The following is an 11,684-nucleotide window of genomic DNA, read 5'->3' on the forward strand; positions in this document are numbered from 1 at the left end:
GTCAACAAAGACAAGTAGGACTCCTTCTTCAGCTTGACGGCATCCCTTACTTCCGGCGTCCACCACCAGGTTTGGGGATTGCCGCCACGACAGGTACCAGAGACCTTGCGACCACAGCTACGAGCAGCCGCATCAACAATGGAGGTGGAGAACATGGTCCACTCGGACTCCATGTCTCCAACCTCCCCCGGGATCTGGGAGAAGCTCTCAGGGAGGTGGGAGTTGAAGACCTCACTGACAGAGGGTTCCGTCAGTCATTCCCAGCAGACCCTCATGATACGTTTGGGCCTGCCAGGTCTGACCGGCTTCCTCCCCGCCCAGCGGATCCAACTCACCACCAGGTGGTGATCGGTCGACAGCTCTGCCCCTCTCTTCACTCGAGTGTCCGAGACACGTGGCCAAAGGTCAGATGATACGACTACAAAGTCGATCATCGACCTCCGGCTCAGGGTGTCCTGGTGCCACGTGCACTTATGGACACCCTTGTGCTCGAACATGGTGTTCGTGATGGACAAACTGTGACTAGCACAGAAGTCCAACAACTGAACACCACTCGGGTTCAGATCGGGGAGGCCGTGCTTCCCAATCACCCCCCTCCAGGTCTCACTGTCGCCGCCACGTGGGCATTGAAATCCCCCCAGAGAACAATGGAGTCCCCAGTCTCAATCTAGTATCCAGGGACTCCAAGAAGGTCGGGTACTCTACACTGCCGCTCGGCCCGTAGGCCGAGACAACAGTGAGAGACCTGTCCCCGACCCGAAGGCATAGGGATGCGACCCTCTCGTTTACTGGAGTGAACCCCAACACATGGCGACTGAGCTGGGGACCAATAAGCAATGCGACCCCAGCTCTCCACCTCTCCCCGTGGGCAACGCCAGAAAAATGAAGCGTCCAGCCCTTCTCCAGGAGTTGGGTACCAGAGCCCAAGCTGTGCGTGGAGGTGAGCCCGACTATCTCTAGTCGGTATCTCTCAACCTCTCGCACAAGCTCAGGCTCCTTCCCCCCCAGCGAGGTGACATTCCACGTCCAAACAGCCAGGGGCTGTGAGCATGGACCGGGCCACCGGGCCACCCGCCCTCGACCGCCACCCAATCTTCTCTGCACCCAACCCCCATGGCCCCCTCTGCAGGTGGTGAACCTACAGGAGGCATATGAGCATTGTGTTCTTTATAATTTGCAGTTGTATAATTAATTATTAAGGTCCTATTGTCTTACGTACAATTTGTACATGTTCAATAAAGCCCCTCTATCACTCAGTCAATCAAAAACAATATTTACATTTTAAGAGCGTCTGCACGAGGCCTTGTGTATGCGTGTACATGAGCTTTTGACAAGAGCGGAAGTTGTGCAAATCAAGGAATATTTGTAGATTACCCTCTGTGCATTTCCAGGTATTAATGAGACAATATTTAACTTCATAGGAAGTTAGCTTTGAGGTAGCAGATGTTAGCTTTACGTTAACTGTCTTAGAAATCACTCAAGAGGTATTACTAGGCTCCAAAAACAGTGTTTTCAGTTTTAGAAGTGTTTATTTCTCGCTAGCTTTTAGATAATATATGCTAAAGAGGTTAAATTCACACACAAACAAAACAGAGCTTGCAGCTAGCTACCAGCCTGTGATGTTACCATGCTAACGTCCACTAAATGTTTTGTAAATCCTTCCAGAGGTGTTATCAGGTTACAAATACAGTATTTACAGTTTTAGAATGGTTAATTTCTCACTAGCATTTACATAATATATGAGAAAGGTGTTATTTCTGGCCAAAAATGAAACTAAGTTAGCAGCTAGTGACACCAGGAAGTGACATCACCATGCTGACATCCATGAGACCATCACACTACCATCTGCGAGATCATACCATAAAAAACAGGAGCAGAATGTGACTTTTTACCCTCTTAAAATGCCTCTTAGAATAGGTCCAGGTTAGCCATCTTTGAACTTGTCCAAGGTCTGTGTCCCAAGAATGTTCCCTGTGAATTTGAAGACCCTGATAGGACTGGACTTATGCTGAGCACAGACAGACGGATATATTGACGAAAAGCCTTCACAATACCCTATGACCATATTTGATGGCCTCAGGTAAACACCTAAAGTGGCCTCAGACAGGCCTCAGTCTGTGTGTAATGTAGGTTTTGCTCATCTTTCTGTATGAGATTCTCCTTAATATCTGCATATGGAGGGACATTTGCTTGTTGCTGATGGCTCATCTTCCCAGCCATCTGACAGTTGTAACGGTTTAGGAATTGTCAACTTCAGCCATCAGTAAAGACATTATTTTCTTAATGGGCTGCCATTCATCATCTTTAGTTTGTACTATGGGGGCATTTTGTAGTGAGTGCATAAAGGCCCACTTACACGAGCATGTCTTTGATTCACGTAGTGACACAAGCTGTGTCGTGCTGGAGAGTAAACTCATCTTTAACTGGTGCAGACAGGATGCCACAGGGGTGCCGGTGCGTGCTATTGCGCACAGAGAATTTTGAAATGTTCAAAAAAATCTTTCACGCACACATGTCGTGCTATGTGGCGCGATCTAATCACCAACATGATGTGCAGCTTGTCAAGTGGAGTAAAGAAGAAGTGAACAGAGCGAGTGGTGACGTCAGCGGATCGCATCAGAACGCAGCTCGGAAGGATTATAACAAGAAGTTAAATCTGTTATAAACATACTTTAACAGCTGCACACAAGAAGGAAAGAACACACAAATGTTGTATCAAGCCATGACAATGTAAACATGATAAATAATTACCTTTTAAGACAGCTCAAAATGCTTTCTGCAAGTAGTTAGGCATGGCTGTAGTCTCCTTTGTGATTCAGGATGCGATTAGAGCTGTTTTCAACGGCCAGTTTGCAGAAAAAAATGATTAATCTGCCACGCAATAATTTTTTATATACGCAGCGTCCAGCGCAGAGCACGTGGTAGCCAGTGGAACAAAGCACGGCGTCCATCTGTGAACACAGTGGGTGGGATCGTCACGACAGCGTTCGTACTATTGCATGAGTCACAGGCATGTTCGTGTCAGTGCACCTTAAGTTAGTTCACACGTTCTTTCTTCTGTTTCCCACCTATTTGGTAGCCCAGTTTTTTGCAAGATTATTTCAAAATGATGACTTTCCAGCGCTCAAAACCTTCAATATTTACATTGGTGTGGGAGCTTATAGTGTGTTTTGGGTAGTGGTGAACTTTGACCATGCCCAGACGCACCGCGTGGACTGAGATGCTGAATTGGCTTATTGTGCAGCACAATGGAAGCAACCCTTATAAATTATGTTTTGAATCACAAAGTAGAGGTGCCTCAACGGGACTTTTGTGGACAGTTTAAATGGTTTGCTTGTCATTGTTGTCCTGGAGGATTCCGCATTGTGTATGGGATTTGATGCCATGAAAAATGTGAGAAAGGCAAATCTCTGTGAACCAGTAAGCCAGAGGTACTTAACTTCGTGTGTACTTCCATGAGTTCTATGTAGGCTTTGAAGCCCATGGTTTATTGTCGTAGTTATGCAGCATGACATTGCGCCACTTTCACTTCTGCATGTCAGAGCTTAGCCTGTATTTATTGCAGGTACACACAAGCATATAAGCAGATGACCAGAGTGCTGTATTTTAGAAAGATGTTGGAATAAATTGGGTTTTGAGACATTACGTGGGACAGAGGCCTCCAATATTATCAGTTATCAAGTTGTTCACCAATGAATATGGCTTTATGCACCCTGAAGAAAACCATCTCGGGAGTTACGTTCTAAAAATAACCAGCGATAGGCGAAATCCGCGAAGTAGTCAGCGTTATTTTTTACAATTATTATAAATGTTTTAAGGCTGTAAAACCCCTCACTACACACTTTATACACTTTTCTCAAACAGGCATTAACATTTTCTCAGTTTTCTCTCCTGTATAAACACTCAAACTTCAAACCTTAGTAGAAAAAAAAAATTGAACGTTTTCCTATAAATAATTATGATGGCTTTTAGAACTAACAAATTTAATTTTAACGATCAACCTACGAGGATGGACATGTAAGAAATTATTAATAGTGACTCACCAGTATTTCACAGTTCCTCTGACCGCGCCTGTTCGTTGTGGCGCCGCTCCGCTGTCCGGATTGGCTGATTACTCGGGTGGTATGAAAAATATTACCCGTCCGCGAAAAGGGTGTATTGCTATTTATTCTTTAGTGTTTTATCCAATCAATTTGGAGTATCATTTATATGGTAAGTGATGATATTTGGTGACATGATATGATATGTCTACAAATTGCAACCTGCTAAATAAACAATCAATGCAGATCTATTCTTCTCATGCTACGGCCACACATCTTAGCCATTATATCTATCTGTTTGGGTGACCTGACCCCAACATAAATGCAGATTTTAAGAGGTTACTCAGGGCATATTGCATTATTGATAAAAGTAAGTTTGTAAATGGGTTTAATCAGTGTGGCATCTCTTTAAGTTACCTACCTAAACACACAGCCTATGCACTGTTGTCAAGTTTCACTGACAGCACTGGCAGTCTAATCTGTCTGTGAAGTGATGGCAGTCATCAGTTACCATAATGTCGTATGCAGCCGGTGTTTTGCTCAGGACCTCTGAGAATGATGAAGCATTGGGCTCCATTTTATCTCCACGGTGAATTAACTGCTGCAGTCACAGACATATGATTCACCTTATGGGAGATTTTTAGACTACAGGCACTTATTGTGTCCTTTGATCATATTGTATGAAAAACAGAAAAAAGGGGAAATTTCACACTTTTATAGTTATCTTTACAATGAAAGTGTGTTAAGAAATTTGTTCTTGTAGTATATGATGACTTTTTCACCTTTTTTCAGCATCATTATATGCAAATATTGCCATTTTGTGCTTGTCCCACACCCAGACTTTTGATCTTCAATGATAAAAATGAATGGTAAAGAAACATTTTTTCTAATGTTTTAAAATATCTCTGAATAAAATATCAGTAAAATAATCAAAACATAACTGGGGTATTCAATGTCATACAACTGTTGTGATTTTTTAAAACTAAATGTAGTTGTCCCACACTATTGCCGTAATTTCCACCACAACACTGTAATGTCCCTTTAAACAGTTTGTATGAAAGATTGTTTGGGTAGTTTCTATGGAGATAAACAGTGACATCAGAGCACATGCATATAGCGCCAAATCACAACAAACAGTTGCCCCAAGGCGCTTTATATTGTAAGGCAATGGTATGGTGGAAATTACATTTACAAGGCCAATAGTGCCCGTAGTTAAAAAAAAATCACCCTTATATGTTGCACATTGAAGCTGATCAGAATGATTTCTGGTGCTATTCTATCATGTTCGTGCAGCCACAGTATTCCTGGAGTTCTGGAAAAGGAGGAGGGCAGAACTGACTTACGACTGGGATCTTATTGATTGGGAGGAGGAGGAGGTAGGTTTACATGAATAGCCCGCATTTACAGCCACTGTTCTTTGTGATGCAACACCTGTGATGTGATGTTTGTTATGAATCAGGAGGAGCTGAGGCCTCAGTTTGAAGCCAAGTACTCCAGGGTGGAGAGAGTGAACCCCATCTCTGGTAAACCTGAGCCCTTCCAGCCTTTCTCAGACAAACTCAGCAGGCTCATGGTGTCTGTGTCTGGAATCTTCTTCATGGTAAGTGTTTTGATCTTTGAATAATCTGAATCTCAGGATTCAGCCTGGCATTGAGATCAGCGTTATTCTTTCACCTTGAATGAGCATTATATGGCTTACCGTCTCCCCCTGTTGGACAAAGGAAGCATTGAGAGGATATAGTTGTGTGAAAAAGTTTGTGCACCCTTTGAGCTTTTACATGTTTGAATTTTTTTATGGTGTCAAAAAAAGAGAAAAATTTTTGCTTTTTATATTAAAATTTCTAAAATGATGCCCTTTAAACTCACAATGAAAAGTAATCACTACATCTTTAATTAAAACAAATAACAATATAAAAGCCAAAATGATGATGTGCATAAAAATGCACCCTTTCGTAGAACACATGCACACCATCACTTTTACATCCAGTCTTCTTCGTACAATCAGGGGATGGATACATGAACATTTCCAAGACACTAATTAGGTCTTAGACTTTGTTTACCTCAGTTATTAAAAAATGCAAACAATATAGTACTGTATGGTAAACCTTTCCAGAGGCAGCAGTTCCCAAAAATTGAGTGACTGTGCAAGAAGGTGACCAGTGAGGAAAGCCACCAAGATGAAAAGACAACTGTGAAGATGTTATCGGCCTGTGTGCCTCTGATTGGTGAAATTATGCACAGTGCAAGTTTTGCATTTTACTTCAACGGTGCCTTGAAAAAGTGTTCAGCCCCTAGGGATGTTACACATTTTAATTTGTTTATGCCATTTTCAATATAAAAACTAATTTTGGCTTCTAAACATTAAAATTTCTAAAATTATCCTCCTTAAATGCAAACGCAAATAAAAATATCAAAGCCAAGATAATGGATTGCATACATAATGGGCACCTTTGGTATAACACACATAAATAATCAGTTTTATACCTGGTTTTCTTCAAACAAGTTAGGGGATGGATACATGTACATTTCCAAGCCACTGAGTATGTCTTGGACTTAATTTACATCAGTCTTTAGGAAAGACAAACGGTATAGTACTGTATGGTAGCTCTGTGTGGAGGACACAGTTCTCAAAAACTGAGTCACTGTGCAAGAAGGACAAGAGTGAGGAAAGCCACCAAGATACCGAGACAACCCAGAAGAAGCTATCGGCTTCTGTGTCTGTGATTGGAGAAACTGTGCAGTGCCAGTTTTGCATTTTGCATCACCAGTTATACAGCTTCATGATGAAGTGGTATAGAGAAGGATTTTCTTAAAGAAGACTTCAAAGTTCAGCTACAATTTGCCAGAAGGTCCATCTGAGATACAAGCCTAGATTTGATCTATTTTGTTGAAAGAAAATCCTTCTCTGCCCCATAACACTATGAAGCTAGAGTCAAGTTATGTGGGCCGCTGAAGAGGAGGTACTGCTGGCCCACCACCACCAGAGGGAGCCCTGCTTGGAGTGCGGGCTCCAAGCACGAGAGGGCGCCAGACCCAGAAGAAGTGACAGCTGTCAGTCATCCTCTGCACCAGCTGTCACTCGTTCATCATCATCATCACCACCATAAAAGCCGGACTGCAACTCCACCTCCTCGCCGAGAAATCGCAATGACTGAAGAGGTAATTTCTCTGCTGACTGACACTTTGTGTGTAATAACCTGAGCTTCTGTTGCAGCCGTTTTCCTGGAATGTGGCCTTGTCTGGGGGATTGGCATTTGGTGTTACAGCGACTGCTTCGCCTCACACCCCAACCCAGATAAGTGGTTAACCAGGAGCTGCACGAGTGTGTGATTGGAGGTGGAGGTGCTCCCTCCTAACTGTGTATGGACTGTGGATTACTGAGTGTGCAGACTCACACTCATTCATCTTATCTCTGCTTTCTGCCAGCAGTACCAGGGTCGACAGCCGAAGACAGAGGCCACCTGGGGACTCGGGACTTGGCGGCTCCGGTGTTCTTCAGACCGTTGGTGGTGGAAGCCGTGTGGGACGCGGCTTCTCTCTCGTCGGGGGTCTTCTATCTTCGAGCCTGCCCACACGTCACCTGGTGTCAATTGACTGTGCAGATTTCTGTGAATTTAGTTGTGTATTATCACAACATTAAATTGTTACTTTTTGGCTTATTCATTGTCCGTTCATTTGCGCCCCCTGTTGTGGGTCCGTGCTACGACACCTTCCCAACAAAAGTGAAGGACAAGTGCCACTCTAATTGCATGATATCCTGATGGGACTACAGTTTTACCCTCTTCTTAGGTCCATTTTATGTTTATAATTACAATCCATCAGAGAACGTATTGGCATTTATAGAAAATTCATGTTTTATATCCTCTGTGTTTCCTTATACCTCTCTACTTGTCTACACAGATTTCTCTTGTTCTGACAGCAGTGTTTGCTGTGGTGGTTTTTCGTCTAATAGCCATGGAGAAGTTTGCTTCCTTCAACTGGTATTTTGTGAAGAAGAACTGGCAGTTTGCCACCTCTGGCACAGGCGTCTGCATCAACTTTATGATCATCATGTCTCTCAATGTGGTGGGTGTCTGGACAAGCATCATCTGGCACACCACGCATTGTCCAACAAATGTTTCATGTAGCATTTCATTCCAGGAGCAGTCATATCCCCAGCCAGAAGGCCTTTGTCTCTCTTTGTTTGAGATTGTCATTGTTCATCTCTCACCATCACCACCTGTTTTCCTGTTGATTCTTAGGAGTGTTCTTATCTGTCCTGCTAGGTCTATGAAAAGGTGTCCTACCTGCTGACAAATTTAGGTAAGGATTATTGATGGTTTGCATCATTTCTCTTGCTTCACAGACATCCTGCATACATTTATTCTCTTCTTTGTCCACGGCGTGACCCTGTTTTCTCCTGGCAGAGCACCCACGAACAGAATCTGAGTGGGAGAACAGCTTTGCTCTGAAGATGTTTCTGTTCCAGTTTGTAAATCTGAACAGTTCCACATTCTACATTGCCTTTTTTCTTGGAAGGTATGCCAGCCGCCCTGACCTCCGCCGTGTCTGTTTACAGTGAATTTAATGAGGGATTCTGCAAAGATGTTTCGTTTCAACATTCCAAGTCTTAACATCTGTCAAGACGGTCTCTTCGCAGTGTGTAGTTATTGTTAGGACTGAAAGGTTCAGTGTTTGCACAATACGACCTTGCCTACAAATGCAACCAAGCTGTGGTTATCGGACATAACGAGCACATTTCGCTGCTCCTCAGTTTTTCCGCTTTTCTGCAATTGAATTTCTCAGCTAATGTCACGAATCTCAATCTGTTCAGGTTCGCGGGCAGACCTGGAAAATATAATAAACTCTTCAGTCGATGGAGGCTAGAGGAGGTGAGTGTGTTTAGGAATCAGCACAAGAAGGTAATTATGTCACCGGGGGTGAGACTGATTTCCCCCGTATCACAGACTTACTCAGTTTATAGATGTTCTGTCATTTTAATGAGCAGACTCTGGTAATATGATGTCACTCATCAATCTCATATGTAATTACTGGGATTTTCAGTTTTGATGATGAAAAACCAAGGTTGTTTTCTGAGAATTTTTGAATTATGGAGGATAACAGGTTTTTTTTAATGTGTGTGTGTTTTGTTGCTGTGTTATTTTTCTCAGTGTCACCCGAGTGGCTGCTTGATTGATCTGTGCCTGCAAATGGGAGTCATCATGTTCTTCAAACAAATATGGAACAACTTCATGGAGCTGGGCTATCCGTAAGTAATACATTATAAAAATAAAGATTCTCTGTGTAGAATCCATCAGAAATGTGCGATCATTAAAGCTGTGAATTCTAGTGAGCCAAGCCTTGTATAATTTTTGTAAGGCTTTTGTCATTTTTAGCTCATTACCATATAAAAAGGCTTTTCTCCTGCAGAAATACATCAAATCTTTTTGAGTCAGGCTTACTAAAGATCCCTTCATCTTTCAGTGCATTGTCAAAAATAATTGCTTTGAGGTGACAGCTGGCTTCTTTCAACATTTTCAGTTTGCTGCATAACTGGTGGTCTCGTAGGAAGATGAGGAAAGGAGGTGGCGGAGGGCAAAACGTCGAAAACAAAGCCCAGCTTCCACAGTGGGACAAAGACTGGAATCTGCAGCCTATGAATGCCCACGGACTGGTGGATGAATACCTCGAAATGGGTAAAAATGTTGTGCTCATTTGATGAACTATGGCTGTGTTGCTACAACCCCAATTCCAATGAAGCTGGGACGTTGTGTAAAATTTAAATAAAAACAGAATGCAATGATTTGCAAATCCTCTTCAACCTATATTCAATTGAATACACCACAAAGACAAGATATTTAATGTTCAAACTGATAAACTTTATTGTTTTTGTGCAAATATTTGCTCATTTTGAAATGGATGCCTGCAACACGTTTCAAAAAAGCTGGGACAGTGGTATGTTTACCACTGTTACATCACCTTTCCTTCTAACAACACTCAATAAGCATTTGGGAACTGAGGTCACTAATTGTTGAAGCTTTGTAGGTGGAATTCTTTCCCATTCTTGCTTGATGTACGACTTCAGTTGTTCAACAGTCCGGGGTCTCTGTTGTTGTATTTTGCGCCTCATAATGCGCCACACATTTTCAATGGACGACAGGTCTGGACTGCAGGCAGGCCAGTCTAGTACCCGCAGTCTTTTACTACAAAGCCACACTGTTGTAACACATGCAGAATGTGGCTTGGCATTGTCTTGCTGAAATATGCAGGGGCATCACTGATAAAGACGTTGCTTGGATGGCAGCATGTGTTGCTCCAAAACCTGGATGTACCTTTCAGCATTGATGGTACCATCACAGATGTGTAAATTGCCCATGCCATGGGCACTAACACACCCCCATCCAATCACAGATGCTGGCTTTTGAACTTTGTGCTGGTAACAATGTGGATGATCTTTTTCCTCTTTTGTCCGGAGGACACAACGTCCATGATTTCCAAAAACAATTTGAAATGTGGACTCATCAGACCACAGCACACTTTTCCACTTTGTGTCTGTCCATTTCAAATGAGCTTGGGCCCTGAGAAGGCGGCGGCATTTCTGGATGTTGTTGATGTATGGCTTTCGCTTTGCATTGTAGAATTATAACTTGCACTTATAGATGTAGCAACGAACTGTGTTAACTGACAGTGGTTTTCTGAAGTGTTCCTGAGCCCACACAGTAAGATCCTTTACACAATGATGTTGGTTTTTAATGCAGTGCCGCCTGAGGGATACAAGGTCATGGGCATTCAATGTTGGTTTTCAGCCTTGCAGCTTAAGTGTAGAAAGTTCTCCAAATTCTCTGAATCTTCTGATTATATTATGGACTATAGATGATGGAATCCTTAAATTCCTTGCAATTAAACATTGAGAAACATTGTTCTTAAACTGTTGGACTATTTTTTCATGCAGTTGTTCACAAAGTGGTGATCCTCACCCCATCTTTGGTTGTGAATGGCTGAGCCTTTTGGGGATGCTCCTTTTATACCCAATCATGACACTCACCTGTTTCCAATTAACCTGTTCACCTGTGGAATGTTCCAAACAGGTGTTCTTTGAGCATCCATCAACTTTCCCAGTCTTTTGTTGCCCCGTCCCAGCATCCATTTCAAAATGAGCAAATATTTGCACAAAAACAATAAAGTTTATCAGTTTGAACATTAAATATTTTGTCTTTGTGATGTATTCAATTGAATATAGGTTGAAGAGGATTTGCAAATCGTTGCATTCTGTTTTTATTTACATTTCACACAACGTCCCAACTTCATTGGAACTGGGGTTGTAGAAGAAAGAGGAATTCAAAGCAAACTGCGGCCGCCACCAAGTCGTTAATGTTGTTTATACTGAGAGTGACATCCTGTGAAGTTTGTCCAAATGGTCCCTTTCTTTCCAGTTCTCCAATTTGGCTTCACCACCATCTTTGTGGCCGCATTCCCGCTGGCTCCACTTCTGGCTCTGCTCAATAACATCATTGAGATTCGTCTTGACGCCTACAAGTTTGTCACTCAGTGGAGGAGGCCCATGCCAGCACGGGCCACTGACATAGGTCAGCGTGATCTCTGGCTGCCCTCCGCAGACTTTCCTTTTGGTGGATCAGAAATGTTTTCTCCAAAAGAATGTTGCTC

At 42.8% G+C, this 11,684-nt stretch overlaps 1 protein-coding gene across 1 annotated transcript in view; it reads left to right on the forward strand.

The window, feature by feature from the left end:
• ano3 (anoctamin 3) overlaps window positions 1-11,684 on the forward strand; it is a 168,961-nt gene that overhangs the window by 152,194 nt on the left and 5,083 nt on the right. The window contains exons 14-22 of the mRNA XM_034176176.1: window positions 5,334-5,416; window positions 5,500-5,640; window positions 7,941-8,105; window positions 8,306-8,342; window positions 8,447-8,558; window positions 8,854-8,911; window positions 9,191-9,288; window positions 9,561-9,715; window positions 11,453-11,605. Coding sequence (XP_034032067.1) covers window positions 5,334-5,416; window positions 5,500-5,640; window positions 7,941-8,105; window positions 8,306-8,342; window positions 8,447-8,558; window positions 8,854-8,911; window positions 9,191-9,288; window positions 9,561-9,715; window positions 11,453-11,605 — 1,002 coding nt within the window. The remainder of the gene's footprint in view (window positions 1-5,333; window positions 5,417-5,499; window positions 5,641-7,940; window positions 8,106-8,305; window positions 8,343-8,446; window positions 8,559-8,853; window positions 8,912-9,190; window positions 9,289-9,560; window positions 9,716-11,452; window positions 11,606-11,684) is intronic.

The sequence above is a fragment of the Thalassophryne amazonica genome, chromosome 8, assembly GCF_902500255.1.
Source record: "Thalassophryne amazonica chromosome 8, fThaAma1.1, whole genome shotgun sequence".
NCBI classification, from domain to species: domain Eukaryota; kingdom Metazoa; phylum Chordata; class Actinopteri; order Batrachoidiformes; family Batrachoididae; genus Thalassophryne; species Thalassophryne amazonica.